Source organism: Balearica regulorum, chromosome 1, assembly GCF_011004875.1.
Source record: "Balearica regulorum gibbericeps isolate bBalReg1 chromosome 1, bBalReg1.pri, whole genome shotgun sequence".
NCBI lineage: Eukaryota > Metazoa > Chordata > Aves > Gruiformes > Gruidae > Balearica > Balearica regulorum.
In genome coordinates, this window is record NC_046184.1 from 155,989,949 (window position 1) to 156,006,147 (window position 16,199).

The 16,199-nt window shown below is 39.6% G+C and overlaps 1 protein-coding gene across 1 annotated transcript in view; it reads left to right on the forward strand.

Annotated features, from left to right (window-relative positions):
* The window catches only part of EFNB2 (ephrin B2), a 43,441-nt gene that overhangs the window by 9,006 nt on the left and 18,236 nt on the right, over positions 1-16,199 (forward strand). The window contains exon 2 of the mRNA XM_075740497.1: positions 13,213-13,496. Coding sequence (XP_075596612.1) covers positions 13,213-13,496 — 284 coding nt within the window. The remainder of the gene's footprint in view (positions 1-13,212; positions 13,497-16,199) is intronic.

Below are 16,199 nucleotides of genomic sequence, written 5' to 3' on the forward strand. Positions count from 1 at the left end.
CTGCCCTCAAGGATGGATAGATCTTCAAAACTGAAACTATAAAGCATACGCACATACACAAGTTCCCTAAACTTGAAGTGTCTTTGGCGTAATTTTGAATTATTTGTTATTTTTTTGTGTTTGTAACTTCATATTCAACCTTAGCCTGATTTTCAAAAGTCTTCGAGCAGACTTAAATGCAGAATTACAATAGATAGTTTTAAAATCCATATTTGAAAATGTCATTTAGTGCTTTATATTTCTAGTTGCAAGTAGATAAACATGTTCAAGGCTTCTGTCTAGCTCCTGTTCAACTCCATGAAAATACCTCCAGTGATTCCAGTGAGTATTACATTAGCCTGCAAGGGCTTTACATTATAATTGTTTTTTCATTATAGGCAACATTTCAATTTTCTATAATGAACAAAATCTATCATTTTACTCAAGGAAAGAGAATGTCCAGATTAGTTGGGTTTTTTTTTTCCCTGTGTTAACTGTGAAGCAGAGAACTTTCCTTTGATGTGATTATATACATTGTCAAAGACAGCAAATAGGGCAGGACCTCTATCTTTTTTGGCAATCCTGGCCAGCCAACACCCAGTGTTTATTGCGGTATCAGCATGGTAATTATAATGCAGCTGATTTAAACTTTGATGTAATAGTCTATGCTTTCTTTTGGTTTTAAATGTAGGTTCCAGGCCAAAAAAGATAAAGGCTGGTAGAGTATTATGTTGCTAGGTGAATCATTCCTGATGTATGGCATACACATAACTATAAGATGGGTTTTCTTTTTAAATGTCTAATGGTTAATAGCTAAAGTGGGATTTACAAAACTTTATTTAGTAGGATTCAGAGCTGTGTACACTTTAAAGCATAAACAAGTTTTACATGTGTCAACAGAAAATGAGAAATTGTATGGCTTGTCTTACACAGGAGGATAGGTTAGATGATGGAACGATACGTTAGGCTGAAAAATCTGTGATGCTGCAAATTACTTCTCCCTGTTTTGTTAGCTTTTGTTTGAATAGTGCATTTACTTAGGTACCCACACCAAAGAACAGCAGTGGGAAGGGTGAACAATGCACTATAAAGGGAAGTGTATGTTAAAGCTAATAAGAGGGATTTAAAAAAAAAATATTATTTTTATTAGTTAAAGCCCAGTTGCAATTGAATGGTATTTTATTTTGGATTGGGAGTTCTGCCAGACTCCAGCCTGTCAGAGCTGAGAAGACTCAAATCAAGTCCAGGCCTATTTCTGCAGCAAACGGGAATCCTGGCTCCTTGCCTGTGGATTCATTCAGGAAGGCCCATCTGGCTTTTGATGTTCTGCAAGTTTGAAGCAGTTTGTTTAAGGAACCTATGCAGCGAGCACTGGTGAAAGCACACATAACTGCGCTTCTGACTCTTCGAGTGGTGCATCGCTTCGCGTTTTCATTTTTGCTGCTACTTGCCATCTGCTTACCTACTGCCTGAGCAGCAGTTGGTTTCTATACCTGACTGGATAAAAGTGTAAATTTGGAGTTGGGAACATCTTGACGCCTTTTGAGGATTCGCAATCCCATAGCATTCACTGTCCACACTTCAGTTGCTTTCTTCATGTTTAATTAATTTCAGTTTAGTTCAGAAGCAGTCTAGCTTAATCACTGCACAACACTTGACCTTTAGGTTTTTGGGGGTTTCTTTTTCCAAGGTTTTTCCAAGCTATATAGATTAGCTGAACAGGGAAGGTCACGTTGGCAGGCACGATTACTAGTCTGTGTGATAAATATTTTAAAAGAGATGATTTTTAGTGGTAATCATTGTTCCTTCTATCAGACAGTTTTCAGGCACTTTTGGAAGAAAAACAAAAACCAAATCTTCATAAATGTGTTGCTTATTGTAGTCTTTTTCATTCTGTGGATCGGTGTGTGACAGCAAGGCGAGCAAGACTGCACTGTGCTCCTAGGGCTTGACTCAGGAAACCATCCTTATTCAGAAAAGCTCATGTTGAGCATGTGCTGAATGCTGAATATTTTTGCTGAAGCGGAACGAATTTAAGCATGAGCTGTCTTGAACCAAGGCCAGAGTGAAAAGGTTTTTTGGGGTTGGACAAATACAGATCTCTCTGGAGCTTCATTAATTTTTTTATTTTCTTTTTTTAATATCAGAAAATGATGTCAGAAGCTATGGTTCTGTCTGCACTTGGAATGAGTCTTAATTTTCGTGTAGCTTGCCAGTAGTCAGCAGGTTAAAATGGAGTGGCTGGAGCTCCTGCTGTCATGGCCGTCTGCTGAACCCCTCTGATGGACTCTTCCACCCGGGGCAGGGATGTCCGATCTAGTGATGCATGCACTTCTGGACCTTTACAGGAATTTTTAAACTACTCCTGTCTCAGTTTAACTTAATTTGAGAGGCTCAGACCTGCAGCGGGCCAAAAGCTTGTTCTTGGTAGGTCAGATATTGCTACTGCCTTGGAAGTGGCAGCGGCTGCCCGGTTTTATTCTGCTTCTGAAAGTCAGTCAGACTTTGGAAAAGTTTGTATTTAATGTGAGAACGTAGGATCTCCACACTTGCGAGTGGCTGAATCTTGCGTTTAATGTGAGATGCAAGTGCGGACTGACTGTAGATCTCCCATTTGGATTTTTGGTCAAGGTAATTTTCTCCCACCTGAAAACTGTCTTTTTAATATAAAAAGAAAAAAGGATGCGGTACAGGAGTGATAGAGAGTTGTAACTGGATTCTGAAAATCTTTGCATACCAATGATTTGCCAGAATAGGTTTGGTTTGTCATACAGTGCTGTTACTGATTTGGCATAACTTCTCCTGAAAGTTGTGAGTTAACCAAGTGTTCTACTTCCAGTGTTTACTTATGCAGGCAAATGGTATGCGCTAATATATTTTCTAACAACTGCAAAGCAACTGAATATTTTTCTTTGAATTTGAGATATAATCACCGATTATTAATGTCTCATCAAGTAACAAGACAGTCCCCGCCCTCTTTTATAGACTTTGCTCGGAGCATGTCTTGGAACAAGACTGTACAGGTGCGAACAAATTGTAGTTAAGAGAAGGAAGACTGCAAACTTTGGTTGGTATCCTTGTATTGTGGCTGACATAAGATTTGTTTCTGTAATAGGAAAAGGTGGAGAAGAGCACAGAAAGGCCCAGCAATAGAACAATCTGGTTTTATTGTTTCTGTCTTGTGATTTATAGTGCCCTTTTTGAAAAGTGGTTCTTTGGCAAATGCCAGCTGCTCTCTGTTAGCTTTCTAAAAGCAAAGACTTTAGTGACTTGTGTAAGAAGCGCACATGGTTTGGTTTGACTTTCCGTTCCATGCTAACTAGTGCTCTGCATCTTTTCAACAAAGCGCCATCTTTCTTGGGTTTGGCACACCCTGCCACTGCCAGCACAAGTCAAGTAGGGCAGTGGTTTTGTGTTACACAGAATTCACGGCACAGATTTGTTTTATTTTTATTTTTTTCCTCAAAAATCCAAACCATATAAATACCTGATTATCTTTGCTGTGAGAGCAAAGAACTGCTTTAATATTCCCAGTAGCATATTTTGAACAACAATTCTTTAATTAAAACAACATTGGTCTCTTCCTGTATTTCATGGCTAGCAAATGAGAGAAAACACCAGTGTTAATATCAAAGGGAGTCAGTTTTCATTACAGTAATGGTTCAATTGTGCAATGCTGTAGGCAGTGAAATTTAATATTATTGTGACTTGTATTGTAATTGTAGGATGACAGAGGAAAATGGATTAAGTTTAAATATAAGTGTACACAGCAGCACATGGACTTTGTCAAATGGAAGCTGAGGGCTGGGGCAGGACGGGTGCCCCTCTGGCTCTGTCATAATGAATTAGTATTTTGTAAATAACTGGCCACTAGACTACAGATTTATTACCTTTTGTAGATATATGTGGACATATATCTACATGGATTCTGTACTGACTGTAATTGCAGTGCGGAGTTGCAGAATGGGTTTATGCCTGTAGGCTTGCAGGGTATTTGAATGTCTAGGCTTCTTGTCTTCACCTTTCATGAAAATACTCCTGCCTGGCAGTTTGTGAAGTTTCCTGCTGAAGGATACACCCATCCTTTCAGTTAAGGGATTGCTAACACATGAATGGCCTCAGACTGGAAAGCCCTTTGTCATTCTTTTCTTCTTGATGAATAAAACCAAATTCAAGTTGCAGATGATCTTTGCTTTAGAAAATTGTGCTGGAGAGACAACTAGTGTTAATGAGCAATATCCCCTTCTTTCCCAGTTGCCCATATACATGCAGATTAAAATGGAAAATGGCAATTTAAACCGTCCATTAGTGATCTCTTCCATGGAAGATTAGGGACAATGAAAGCTAGATGTTTCATTTGTTTACAGTATAGGCAAGTGGAAGATGTCCCCAAAGCAGTGCCTGATAATCTGCTAGTGTGCAAACATGACGCCCTGTCATCTTACCACGTATCTTCACAGTCTTTCTCAGACATATGTTCGTGTTAAAACCTGTTCTAATGTTAAAGTGCAAAAGGGGGCAGTAAAGTGCTATCCAAAAAATGTTTATTTTTTAAGGGTATTTTTTGTGGCAAAAGTTGCATTTCTCGATAGGCTTGTAATCTCCCTTATTTAAAATAGTGATCACATGAGCATCTTCTGTTTGAAAGGTTTATAAATGTTACCAAAGCTTTATCGTTAAGCATTGTGGGAACGTTTGCTGTGTGTATTTCCGTGTTCTGTCCCTTAACCCAGTCCTGAAACATGCTACATATTTGGAAAGAATTGAAGACAGGAAGCTTTCCTCAGATATATTTAGGACATAGCTATACGAAGCACTTCTGAAAGAATTCCAACTTTGCTAATCATGTCTGGTTCTCATGTCGTGCATTACCAGCACCACGTTTCTGGAAAAACAAAATGAAAAGAATGCTGAGGCTAGGGGTTTCTGCTTGAAGTACTAAAGTGTGTAGTGGTGGCATGGGTCAAGAGTTGGGCTCTCATCCAGACCTGCATGCATCATTTGTCAAGAGGTAACTAGAAAGAGCAACTAATTACAATGCACCTACTGAGTGTTTTCTCTTTCAGAAATTCCTCAGAATAAGCCATTTATACAAATTGACTCTCCACTGCAGCCACTTGCAGTTTTTAAACTCTATGAAGAAAGCGTGTTTCTGCTGAAACGCAATAAAAAGAAGAATGTGCCTGTGTGTGTTTCCATGCTTGTGCATGAGAGAGAGCTAGCAAGCAATGATTTGAGGAGTGATTCGCTGTTTGCTGAAGCTGAGCAAGTCCAGCACAGTTGTGAGGGTTCGTATTTCTGTAAATGCTGATGAAATGTTAATATAATACACTTTAACATAGAATATTGGTCATATCCGTCTTTTTTTTTTCCCCCCCCTTAGTTGGGAGACCGTCCTGAAGCACATTAGCAGTTCTTTTGTGGTAACCAGAATTGATTTTGTAAATGGATCAGAATTCTCTAGTGCTTTAAGTACTTTTAGCAGAGCAGTAATTGCTTTCTGCACAATAATGCAAAAAGTTAATTGCTATTAATAGTGCTTTGTGTGGAGGTCATGTATGAAAACTGAATATAAAATCTATATCTTTAAAAAAAATTCCTTTGTCAACCTTGGTAAAAAATCGAATCGTACATCTTTTCAGGATTTCAAGCCGTACTCATGTGGTAAATGTTCTAAGCCAGGCTGCGCGTTCTGCAAAAAGCCCAGATCTTGTTTCCCATTGTAGAAGGAAAAACAGACAGATAGGTGTTTGCTCTCAGAGGGTTTTTTTTTAAGGCAGAGGAAAACATGCTGCCTTTTTATGAGAGGGATTCGCACCCTGGATTTACATTAGGGTAAAGCACATGTTGGTCTGAAGGTTTTAGTTATTTAAGTGGGGTTTTTGCTTTGTTCTGCGAGCGAGAGCCAAGCAGCGAGGGAAAGGGCAGCTTTCCAGCAAAACAAAACCATCTCTTGCAGGCGGAGATGGCGTCCAGTTGAAACAGATACGCTGTCTTACAGCAAAACCCTTCTGGCAGCTGCGCGCCGGGGCGGCTGAAGGCGGGAGTGGGCTGGGGAGAGTGGGCTCCTGGCACCCCCGAGTCCATGGTCACCCCGAGATGCCACGATCCCCTGGACAGGAGTTGCAGAGTCAGCTACCTCTGCCAGAGCCCAGGACTGAGGCAGCCCCGAAGGAGAGTCTGCGGCACCTTCTTTGGCTTGTTTTCTTTTTCCACAGAATGAGATCACGTCCGTAACCTCGTACATCATGGCTTTTGAGGAACCAGATTTTCTCTTGGAGAGAGTGTCTCCAGTAAGTTGTGTTTGGTGCTGGGTTGCAGGTGACCTTCTGTATACATGAGCGGTGAAAGGGGTACAGGTCTTGCCAAATATCCTGTCTTAGCTGCAGGTTTTGTGCTCTCTCTCAAATGCAAAGCGCCTTTAGACTTGTGACCATCCTAAGGTGAATGGAGCAAAGAAGTGAGGTTCTGTATCTCTGCAGCAGCAATAGTCACATGAGTTATTTGGTGAAGGAAACCCATGACACATCTTTCTAGGAGACCAGTCAGGGCATTTTCTGATGTGTTTGAAGAGTGTCTCTCAAGAGTGGGTGTCTCTCTATGCAGTGGAAGCTCTGTGCCTGTAGGACTGTGATGTGATGGTACAATTTGACTGTCAAATCCTGCAGGTCCATGCAAAAAAAATGTTTTCTTTGGGGGGAATTGTGTGCACTCTCGGCCCATCCTTATTTTATGCCTGTTAGAAATCCTTTGTTGTATTTTAAATGCTTTCCTCTAATATTTTGCAAACAGTAGTGCGATGAATTGATAAATAAAAAAAGCTAAAATTTCATACATGCTCCTTGTTCCTTCTCCACTTAAAATTTTGGGAAAACATAATAGTGCTGCAGAGTAATTCTTGTGTCTGTTTTTAAGATTTCAGCTGTAAACATTACATTGTCTTGCCCTACTGAAGTCAATGGAAGTATTGCAACCAATTTCAATAAGAATAGGTCCAGGAGAAGGCACCAAGAATGGCATCCATTTGCACGGCTACTTGAGACGCTCGAAATGGTGGCAACACTACCATTTTGTATCCAGGGTGGTGATTAAAACAAAATAAACCCTTGACCATTCCCTTTTTCAGTCCACTGCAAGCATTTTCCCCTGGGTAGTCCGAAAGAAGATGGGCTCCTTTGGAGGGGAGAAAGGGGGAGGATAAGGAGGTACCACAAGCCCTGGGATGGAGATGAGATACAGTTTCAGGGGACTGTTTCAAAGCATTTATGGGCTTGCTCCAGGTTTTACTGCAGGAGAGCCCGAGCCCCAAAAAGAGGTTCTTCCCTTCCAGTGGAAGTCAGAAATACAAGAGCTGCAGCTTTAGGAACTTGCGTTATGGTATTTTTTAATCTGGCTTTGTGTAACGTGATACTTACCATTAAAGATCTTAAGGGATGAGCGTGAATATATTTGTTTATTTATTTGCTTGAATTCCATTTAGTTTCTAGCCTGCAAGTCCTATTAATGCAAGTAACCATTGCTTACATGAATAGTTTCATTAACTGCGTGGAAAAATGTTACATATAAATAAAGGTCAGCAGATTAAACTTCTTAAATTTTATTTAAATTCAAACCCATGCCTATTTAGCATGTTCTGTAAAACTTTGTTATAGTATTAAAATAATTTAATAATACTGCACTAGCAAAGAAAAGTAGCTTCCAAAACTCACTTAAAAGAATTTTATTAATATGAAATGCTGTATTTCTTTTGTTTTCAAAGTTTCATTTGCTAGTCTGTGTATAAAGCCAGTCTGTCGCCTTGCTGCATCAAACGATGGTAATTTTTCTTGCAGAGACTTCCTGTAAGAGTAGCGCCTTTCTTTTTAAGTAAATTCTGTACCCATTTTGAGACTGCACATTTATCTTTTTTGATGAAGCTTGTTTGTCTGTTCCACAGCAGTTACTGATCATCTTCTCACTGAATTCACATTCGCTTAATCCATTTAAACTGGAGTGAAATCAGTCCTATAAAATCACAGCTTCTGCAAAAAAAGCATTTCAGGTTTACAGCTGGCCTACACCTTATATCCACACGGCATGTGTTTGTATATGATGTTGAATATGACAGAAACTAATGTCAAAGGTCTGTATGGAGCAAAGGACCCTTACAGAAAGCTCTGGTCTGTGTTTTTGGATTTAATTCAGTTCAAAGTCTTTGGGAATCAGTAAACTGGTTTTCATCTCATTCAACAGGCTGTGATTAGCCCACTGCTACTTCACCGAAATGACTAGGACCTTTTCCTGGAACTTTTATTTGCTTTGCGTCAAGCTGATTGGCCCTTTGCCTTGCTTAAATATTTCTCCTGTGGCAAAGTGATATTCAAAATATGAATGTTGTTATTTTCTCAAAAGCCAGATGATGAATACATATACTATTTAATAACCATTCTTTTTAAACAGTAAGGACTTGTACGTGGAATGCTGTTCTGTATTCTGTTTCAGTTTGCACTTGTACAAGTAACGGACTAACATACTGTGTTATTAGTATTCATGACATTTCCTTAATAAAACTTTTCAATGAATAACTTTATAGTCAGGCTGGTAGTTAAACTTCATGAAGTTAAGTGGGTAGGATTCGCCAACAGAAGGTTTCAGGCTGCATTTTAAGAAGCGTCTTGATTGTCGGGCATTTTTAGGGTTATTTTTGTTACGTTAATTTAAAGCTAACTGCCTACACCAATTAGTTCAGGTGAGGTATTAAAGCACAGAAATTTGGCACTGTTTCCCCAGTTAAATATACAAGACTCACAACAAGTACTAACAGGCTTTCTAAAATTACATTTATTTTATAATTGCTAGGATATAGTTAAAGCTAAATGTGCATGTATGTATTTATAATATGTGTGTATATATATAGTTTTGCAAGTTGGGAAAAGCATGACAACACATTTGTTACATCTATCAATATTGATTAACAAAATCTCCTTAAGAATTTATTTCCCTAAGAATTTTATCTGTTGATAATTTTACAGTTTCAGAAAAGCCTGTGTAGTAAGGAATAGTAGAACATTCTCAGTGAAAAAGAGTGCTGACAGGTAAAATTATATTTTTTTTTTGAGAATTTACTATGATGAAATTAGGCAGGTTTGAGTGGATATCATTAAGGAAAATTCCTTTATAATTTGATATGGTTTAAGTGTTAAGTTTCTCTAAAAAAGAAGTAGATTCTTAAGAAATTAGTTGGAAACTGCGCGTAATTTTTTTATTTATTTAGTTAGTTTCAAAATAAAATTTAACTTACCATTAGTGCCGGGAACTGCTGGACCTTAAAATAAGTGTGGTATGGAAAATTATTGTACCATAGGTGGGAGTGGGGAACAGATGGACTACTCTTCCTATTTTCTGTTCGTGTGTTATCTGACTTTTCAGTCTAACACAATACTTATTTTTAAAAGGGTTTCGGAACTCTGCATATTGCTGTTATTTGATAAGTTGCATGACTAGTTGGACGCGTGGGAGGGTTTCACATCCACGGGCTTTGCGCAGATGTCAAATGTCACCCACAATATGTCAATTTTGGGCTGACAGTAAAAATGCCCTCTGTATCCAAAAGTGCCAGACAGTGCATGAATTTCATCGTACGGCTTTTACTGTACTTAATATACTTTCCTGTGCTTTCTCACAGTAAGCACTAGGTTTATTAACTGCGAGGAAGATTCTTCGAATGCTCTAATCTCACTATATCTGACTGCGCTCACAGAGCGCCTCGCTGTCCCGAGCAGCCATGGGAGTAGCGCAGCCGGCTCAGCATCGGTCACAGGATTCTGAAAGCGTCTTGCTCCATCTTTATTATATTTCTGTTTGGGGGGCGGGCAGGGAAAGAAGTTTTTTAATTAGGTGAAGGCACATTCTGATCAGACTTTTAATGCCAGTTCATTAACTTTATTTTTACAGATGCCATCCGGCAAACATTTCATAAGTGCTATCCCAGAATGCTTAAGGCTACATCAGCACTTGCAGAAATAAAGTTTCAGGATTAATCCCGAAGTTTTTGTTAACCTCTACCAAGGCTGAATGTGCACTGTCCTTTTTTTTATTTTTTATTCAGATACAAGGTTTTCAAAAATAGGATCATAAAACAGTAGCCTTAATCCTCCTGACATTTCATAAATAGTTTCAGACAATGCTTAGTACTAAGCAAATGATTTATTTAAAGTCTTCATGAAAATACAGTAGCAAAAGTGTTACATGAATGCAGGAATAATAATTATGCCTACTACTAATCGGCACTGTGGTCGAACTGAAATGCACGAGGTGAATTTTTTTATTCTCTCCATCCATATTTGTGCTTTATTTTAAGAATATAAGGAAAGTAAATTGGAAAAATAGCTTTCTCGCAAAGGTCATGATCCAAACTGCAAACTGTGGAAAAAGTTTCAATACAATCAAGTTCTCAGATTAATCCTTTCCTTTTCAGCTTTTTTTCTTTCCTAATCCCGTCAGCGTTAGATCCTCCAAGTTCAGAAACTCAAGTGGAAGGAGATTTATCGAGTTTAGTTCTCAAACTGTACAGACTTCAGAGCCATAGCGAGAATATTCCCCTGCCATAAAGTCTAATGAGCACGTCGGTTTAAAGCTCTTGTAAAATGTGTTTTAGCTGTCTGTTGGGGGTGGTTCTGTCCTCTGCCATTTATGGGGCAATTCCTGGCAACTTAACCAAGGCACACAAGCATGCTTTCTCTCCGGTAGCTGTTTCTGAGGATTGCCTGGCACGCCGTCTCTGAACCCATCCTGTTTGCGCTCAAAGTTTGCATGGAGAACGTACACCGCTGCTGCTTCATCACACACATATATACACAAAATCTAAAATTAGAACCAGTTTTTTTTAGTTTTCAGGGCAGCTTTTAGGTCATATTATTGATAATAACAAACAGGTGCGTGTTTCTAGCCTCATGAATTTCATATTTATTATTCATGGGAATCTATATTGATTAATTTAAAAACAAAGATCCGGTCCTCTGAAATCTCATGTGTTTCATATTACATATTCCCAAAACATGAAGAAGAATTACTGGCAAGAAGAAATATTGGCAGCGGTGGGATCATACAGTCACCAGCCTTTGTTCTGGCGTGCAGATGGGGGAATACGAGTAATTTCCATCTTTCTGGTACAACGCTGCTGCACAGGAGCAATGTAAAATGGGGCTGTGGTCAGACAAGGTGGTAAGGACAGTCAGAGGTGACAGAGGTCAGCTCAGAAACCCTGTCCCTTAGCCTTTGCCTGGTCAGAGTCGGTCCCTGAGGAGAGCCCGTGCGGCTCCTTGGGAACGCTTGCTGGCTGGGGTCTTCCTCCTGCCATTTCCTCGGCGCCCTTGCAGAGCTGGCCTCTCCCTCAGTCGGCGCTCACCAGGCCGGTGACTCCGAGGAGGATGCATTTCCACCTTTCCCTTTGTTCCACTGCTTTGGCTTTCGGGAGGTGGTAGTCACTGCATTCCTTTGGCGTGCCCGAGAGCTGGATGCCCATCTCCAGCGCATCTCAGTTTGAACAGCCGTGGCCAAGCCTAGTTTCTGTAGTCTGGAAATTACACTGCATGACACAAAAGAGCGCACTGATTTATACATCAACAGTCGCTTTTCTTGCCATAACATTCCATTGTTCTTTTTCCCCAAATCTGTAATTACATGTCTTTGTCCTGCTACGTGCTGCTTCACAACAAATATAATTCTTACACAGGCTTTGTGAGTGAAAATAATCCCGCTCAATTAGCACAGATCATAAACTTGCATTGTGTGGGAGCGAGCGGTTGTAAATGATGGATTCAAAATTTGGGGCGTTGCATCATCCTTTTCTCTAATTTAGCAAGTTTTACCCCAGTACTACTACGTGCTGGTGGGCTGCTTTAGCCAAGCCAGAGGCTGGAGGTCACTGACGCCTACGGCTTTGTTCTGCTTGGCCCTTAATACTTCAATTTAGAGTTTCCAGAAAGGCTGCCTGTGAATAAGCTAGATTTACTACGTGTGCTGCTTAAATGCTAGCACTTGGAGAAGGGTGTTCATTAGGCAGCGATTGTTTCAGTTGGTTTTTCAGGCTGATTCTCCATTAAGGAAGATCTTTGGAAAAGGCTGGCAGGCAGGAGAAAGAGGAAAGAAAGTCAGGCTTTTAGGTCTGTGCATTCAAGGATGTTGTGTTGTTGGCTGTAGTTCTAAAACACGGACTTCTTGGCCTTAATTGGAACAAATATATCTTAAGGAGAAAGAAACGAACGAACCTGCTGTGGCTTTTGTCTTTGTGAGAACAAGGATCCTCATTTTGTAGATTAATCAATTCTATAAATAATTATTTATATTTTTCTTTCGTGAAGAAGTGGTGAAGTTTGCCTAGTAATTAATTAATACGAGTAAGATAGATACAATATCGAGTCTAACCCCAAACATTAAAGCTCACTGCCAGTTTCTGTAAGAAGTCTTCATCTATACTAAGCCAAAAGCACACCCATGTTTCACTTGTAGCACAAGAAATAAAAAAACAGCTAAAATAATGATGGTAATGGTGGCATTGTGAAGAGAAGAAATCATTTTAGTGTTACACTGTTTTGGAAAAGTGTGTTATCGGAAGCATGTGTGGTCCTTGGGTCATGTAGATCTCTGTCCACCCCAGGTCTGTAAACGTGGTCCTGGTGAGTGAGTGATGTTCCTTTGTGTTATACTAGTAACATCAATCTTAGTATGTTGTTAACTCTTAGAGTCCAAGTTGTTTCCTTTCCCACATGGCTGCTCAGGGGGTTTGAAAGATTTATTCTTGTCATTCTCCCATGTCCAAAATTAGCAAAATATGTGCAAGAATAGTAGAAATGTTACCAAAGGAGAAAAACAGGATTGTAGCCCATCAGACATTGTACTAGCTGCTGTAAATGGCCAAATGTGGAACAAACTGCAGTGCCTGCCAGAGAAGTAAAACTTTCTAGAGTTCCCAAAACTGGGATTGAAGACTATAAAACTCAATCCATCTGTAATTTCCAAGATCTAAATAAACATCTTGTTGATATTAAATTGAGTCAGACCCAAACTATTGAGATCTGGTTTGCTCAATCTGTTATTTTGGTTTTGGAAACTGTGTGTTTGTTCCTTTCTGTCCATTGCAATTGATACTTTTCTGGATGAGATTTTATCAAGTGTCTCACATTTTCACTTTTTTTCCCCTCTCTTTCTCTTTCTTTCTTTCTTTCTTTCTTTCTTTCTTTCTTTCTTTTTTAGATTCCTTCCTGGACAAGGATTGGTACTATATCCACAGATAGGAGACAAACTGGATATTATATGCCCAAAGGTGGACTCTAAAACTGTTGGCCAATATGAATATTATAAGGTCTACATGGTTGATAAAGACCAAGCAGATAGCTGTGCTATTAAAAAGGACAATACACCTCTACTCAACTGTGCCAAGCCAGATCAAGATGTTAAGTTTACCATCAAATTTCAAGAGTTCAGTCCTAATCTGTGGGGCCTGGAATTTCAGAAGAACAAAGATTATTACGTCATATGTAAGTTCAAAATATCAATTGTTCATTCTTATAAATATAATTGTTTGGGGTTTTGTATGTTGTCATGTACATTATAAGGAAACTAAGAAGAATTGGAAGGGGTTTGTATTTTTTTTCTCTGAAAATGTTTTCATGCCAGCATATTTTAGACATTATTCCTGACTTCCATGAGGCCTCTGTCTCTTTTCTCCTTTGTTTGCGTAAGCCACATCAGATTGTACTTCTATGCCTGTACAGGGCTTCTCCTTTTGTGCACAATGTCGTGTCCTGTATTCACATCGAAAGTTGTGGGCAGTTAAGCCGTGACGTGTGTCCTTTTCGCAGCTCTGGTGATGTGCCATGCTGTTGGCCTTTCCCTTGGGTGCTCTTACGCCAGGAGCAGGAGTAGGGTGGCCCGGCCATTCTGAGCTGAGGCATCCTACGTGACATGACTGGCCATTGTTCCAAGTGGTCCAGGGATTCTCACAGGAAATGCCTTTTGGCCACTTTGGTGCCAACTTTGACAGTGTAATTTCCCCACAAGTGGGGGAACTGGTGGGCTCTAGTCGAGCATGCTTAGCCGCAATACTTACCTACTGTGTCCATACAGTAGCTAGGAGGATTCCTAGGCAAAACCTAGACTAGCATGATCTTGAATTTCCTCTTTTTTCATGGTCCTGGGCTTGTAAAAAGAATGCATATGACACAGGCCTGTGTCCAACAATATACACTTTACGTGAGTTTTAGTCTGATCAGGGATTTATGGCGGAAAGCGAGTCTGGAGGTTACCGCTGTGTTTAGTGATTCAAATTACTTATGATGTGTAAAGTTAATGATGTGAATCAGGAGTTAGCATAAGCTGAGACCTCAGCAGTATAACAACAATTTACATTAGTTTAGGTTTTGTCATTGTAATACTATGGCCTGCGGATCTCATTTAGCCCCATGGGGACTTTTGAAGTCTTGAGCAAGGATCACCTGTTAGTAGGAGAGGGACTAATTCTGTGCATTGCCTTTTCTGCAGTTTCAAGGAAGTTAGGTACTGGTGTGACTTATTTCTGCCACCTCCTTAAAAATCGGAGGACTGGTAACTATTTCATGTAATGTCTGCCACTCTAAATATTTCTTAATTTCTTAGTTTAAAATATTGGTAATTTTACAAATGCTCTGAGCAAGTACTTTTAAAATGGAGATGGAAATGCATTTAATATAAATTAATGCTCACGTCCCAGTTATAGCCACAATGGTACATGCTGTGTATAAAACAGGTTGTATGTCACAGAAACTAGGCGCAAATTAACTGCATTAAATATTAAATGTAGAAATTACTGAATAAGATGTTTAGGAGATATCGAATGCCATTTTTTTGTTTTTAAGGTTTGACAAAAAGATCGCTTAATATAGGGGCTTTCTCTGTTTAGTCAGGGGGTATATAAAAAACTGATCCCATTTACACAGCATTTAACTTTGACAAACTTCCCACTGAAATCCAGTGAGATTTACCAGGGTAAAAGCTGCAAGATTAGATGTTGAGAGATATCTGTCTGTAACTCCAGTGAAAATGTGTAGCATAAAAATGACCATGCTTAAATAGTTTGCTTTAATGATGAAATAAGTTCAATATTTAGTGCTGCTTTTAAAAACATCCGCAGCAGACCAGCTGTAGTGGAACAAATGGCACTGCTACAATTATTACCTGAAAATTATGGGCACAAATGGAGCTTTCTGATACCCTGTCAGTTCTGTCATATCTATGTCATGGATTTACCCAGAGAATTATTAAGAATGTCTCATTTTCATTAGTTTTGTTTACTTATTTCATTATAGCAATAAGACATAATAGGTGTTGAATTTCCTGGAAGATTACAGTATAGTTTTGTTGAAAGGACTTGCTCAGCCTTGTCCTAGTTTTGGCTAGGATAAAGTTAATTTTCTTTCTAGTAGCTGGTATAGTGCTGTGTCTTGGATTTAGTATGAGAATAATGTTGATAACACACTGATGTTTTTAGTTGTTGCTAGGTAGTTGTAGTGCCTACACTAAGTCAAGGACTTTTCAGCTTCCCACGCCCTGCCAGGTGCACAAGAAGCTGGGAGAGCACAGCCAGGACAGCTGACCCAGGCTGGCCAAAGGGATATTCCCTGACATACAGTGTCATGCTCCCTGTGTAAGTTAGAGGGGAGGCTAGCCAGAAGGCAGATTCGCTGCTTGGAAAGAGACTGGGCATCAGGGTTTTTTTCCACAGATAGTGAGCAATTGCATTTGTAAATCATCTGTTTGAGAGAGTTGTTTATTATTATTATCATCATCATCATCATCCTCTTCCTCCTCCTCCTCCTCCTCTTCTTCCTTAGTTATCCTATTAAACTGTCTTTATCTCAACCCAGGAGTGTTTTTCCACTCTCCTCCCCATCCCCTTGGGGTAAGGAGAGGTGAGCAAGCGGTGGTTGGTGCTTAGGTACTGGCTGGGGTTAAAGCACGACAGCCTTCAGCCTAATGCCTCGAAAATCGCACTAGCCTTGCAGTAATACTGGAGTGCCTTAGGATATTACTTTCCCTGCTCATTCTGGCATAAACAAAACGGCTAATTTATCGCTATATTGCTAGCATCGAGGTGCAGCAGAGGTATCCATACATTTTAATAAGTTGGACAAAAAAAAAAAAGCCCAACCCTCAAAATGCAGCTGTCTTGAAACTAAAACTCACTTTTCTATCATTCAAGAAGA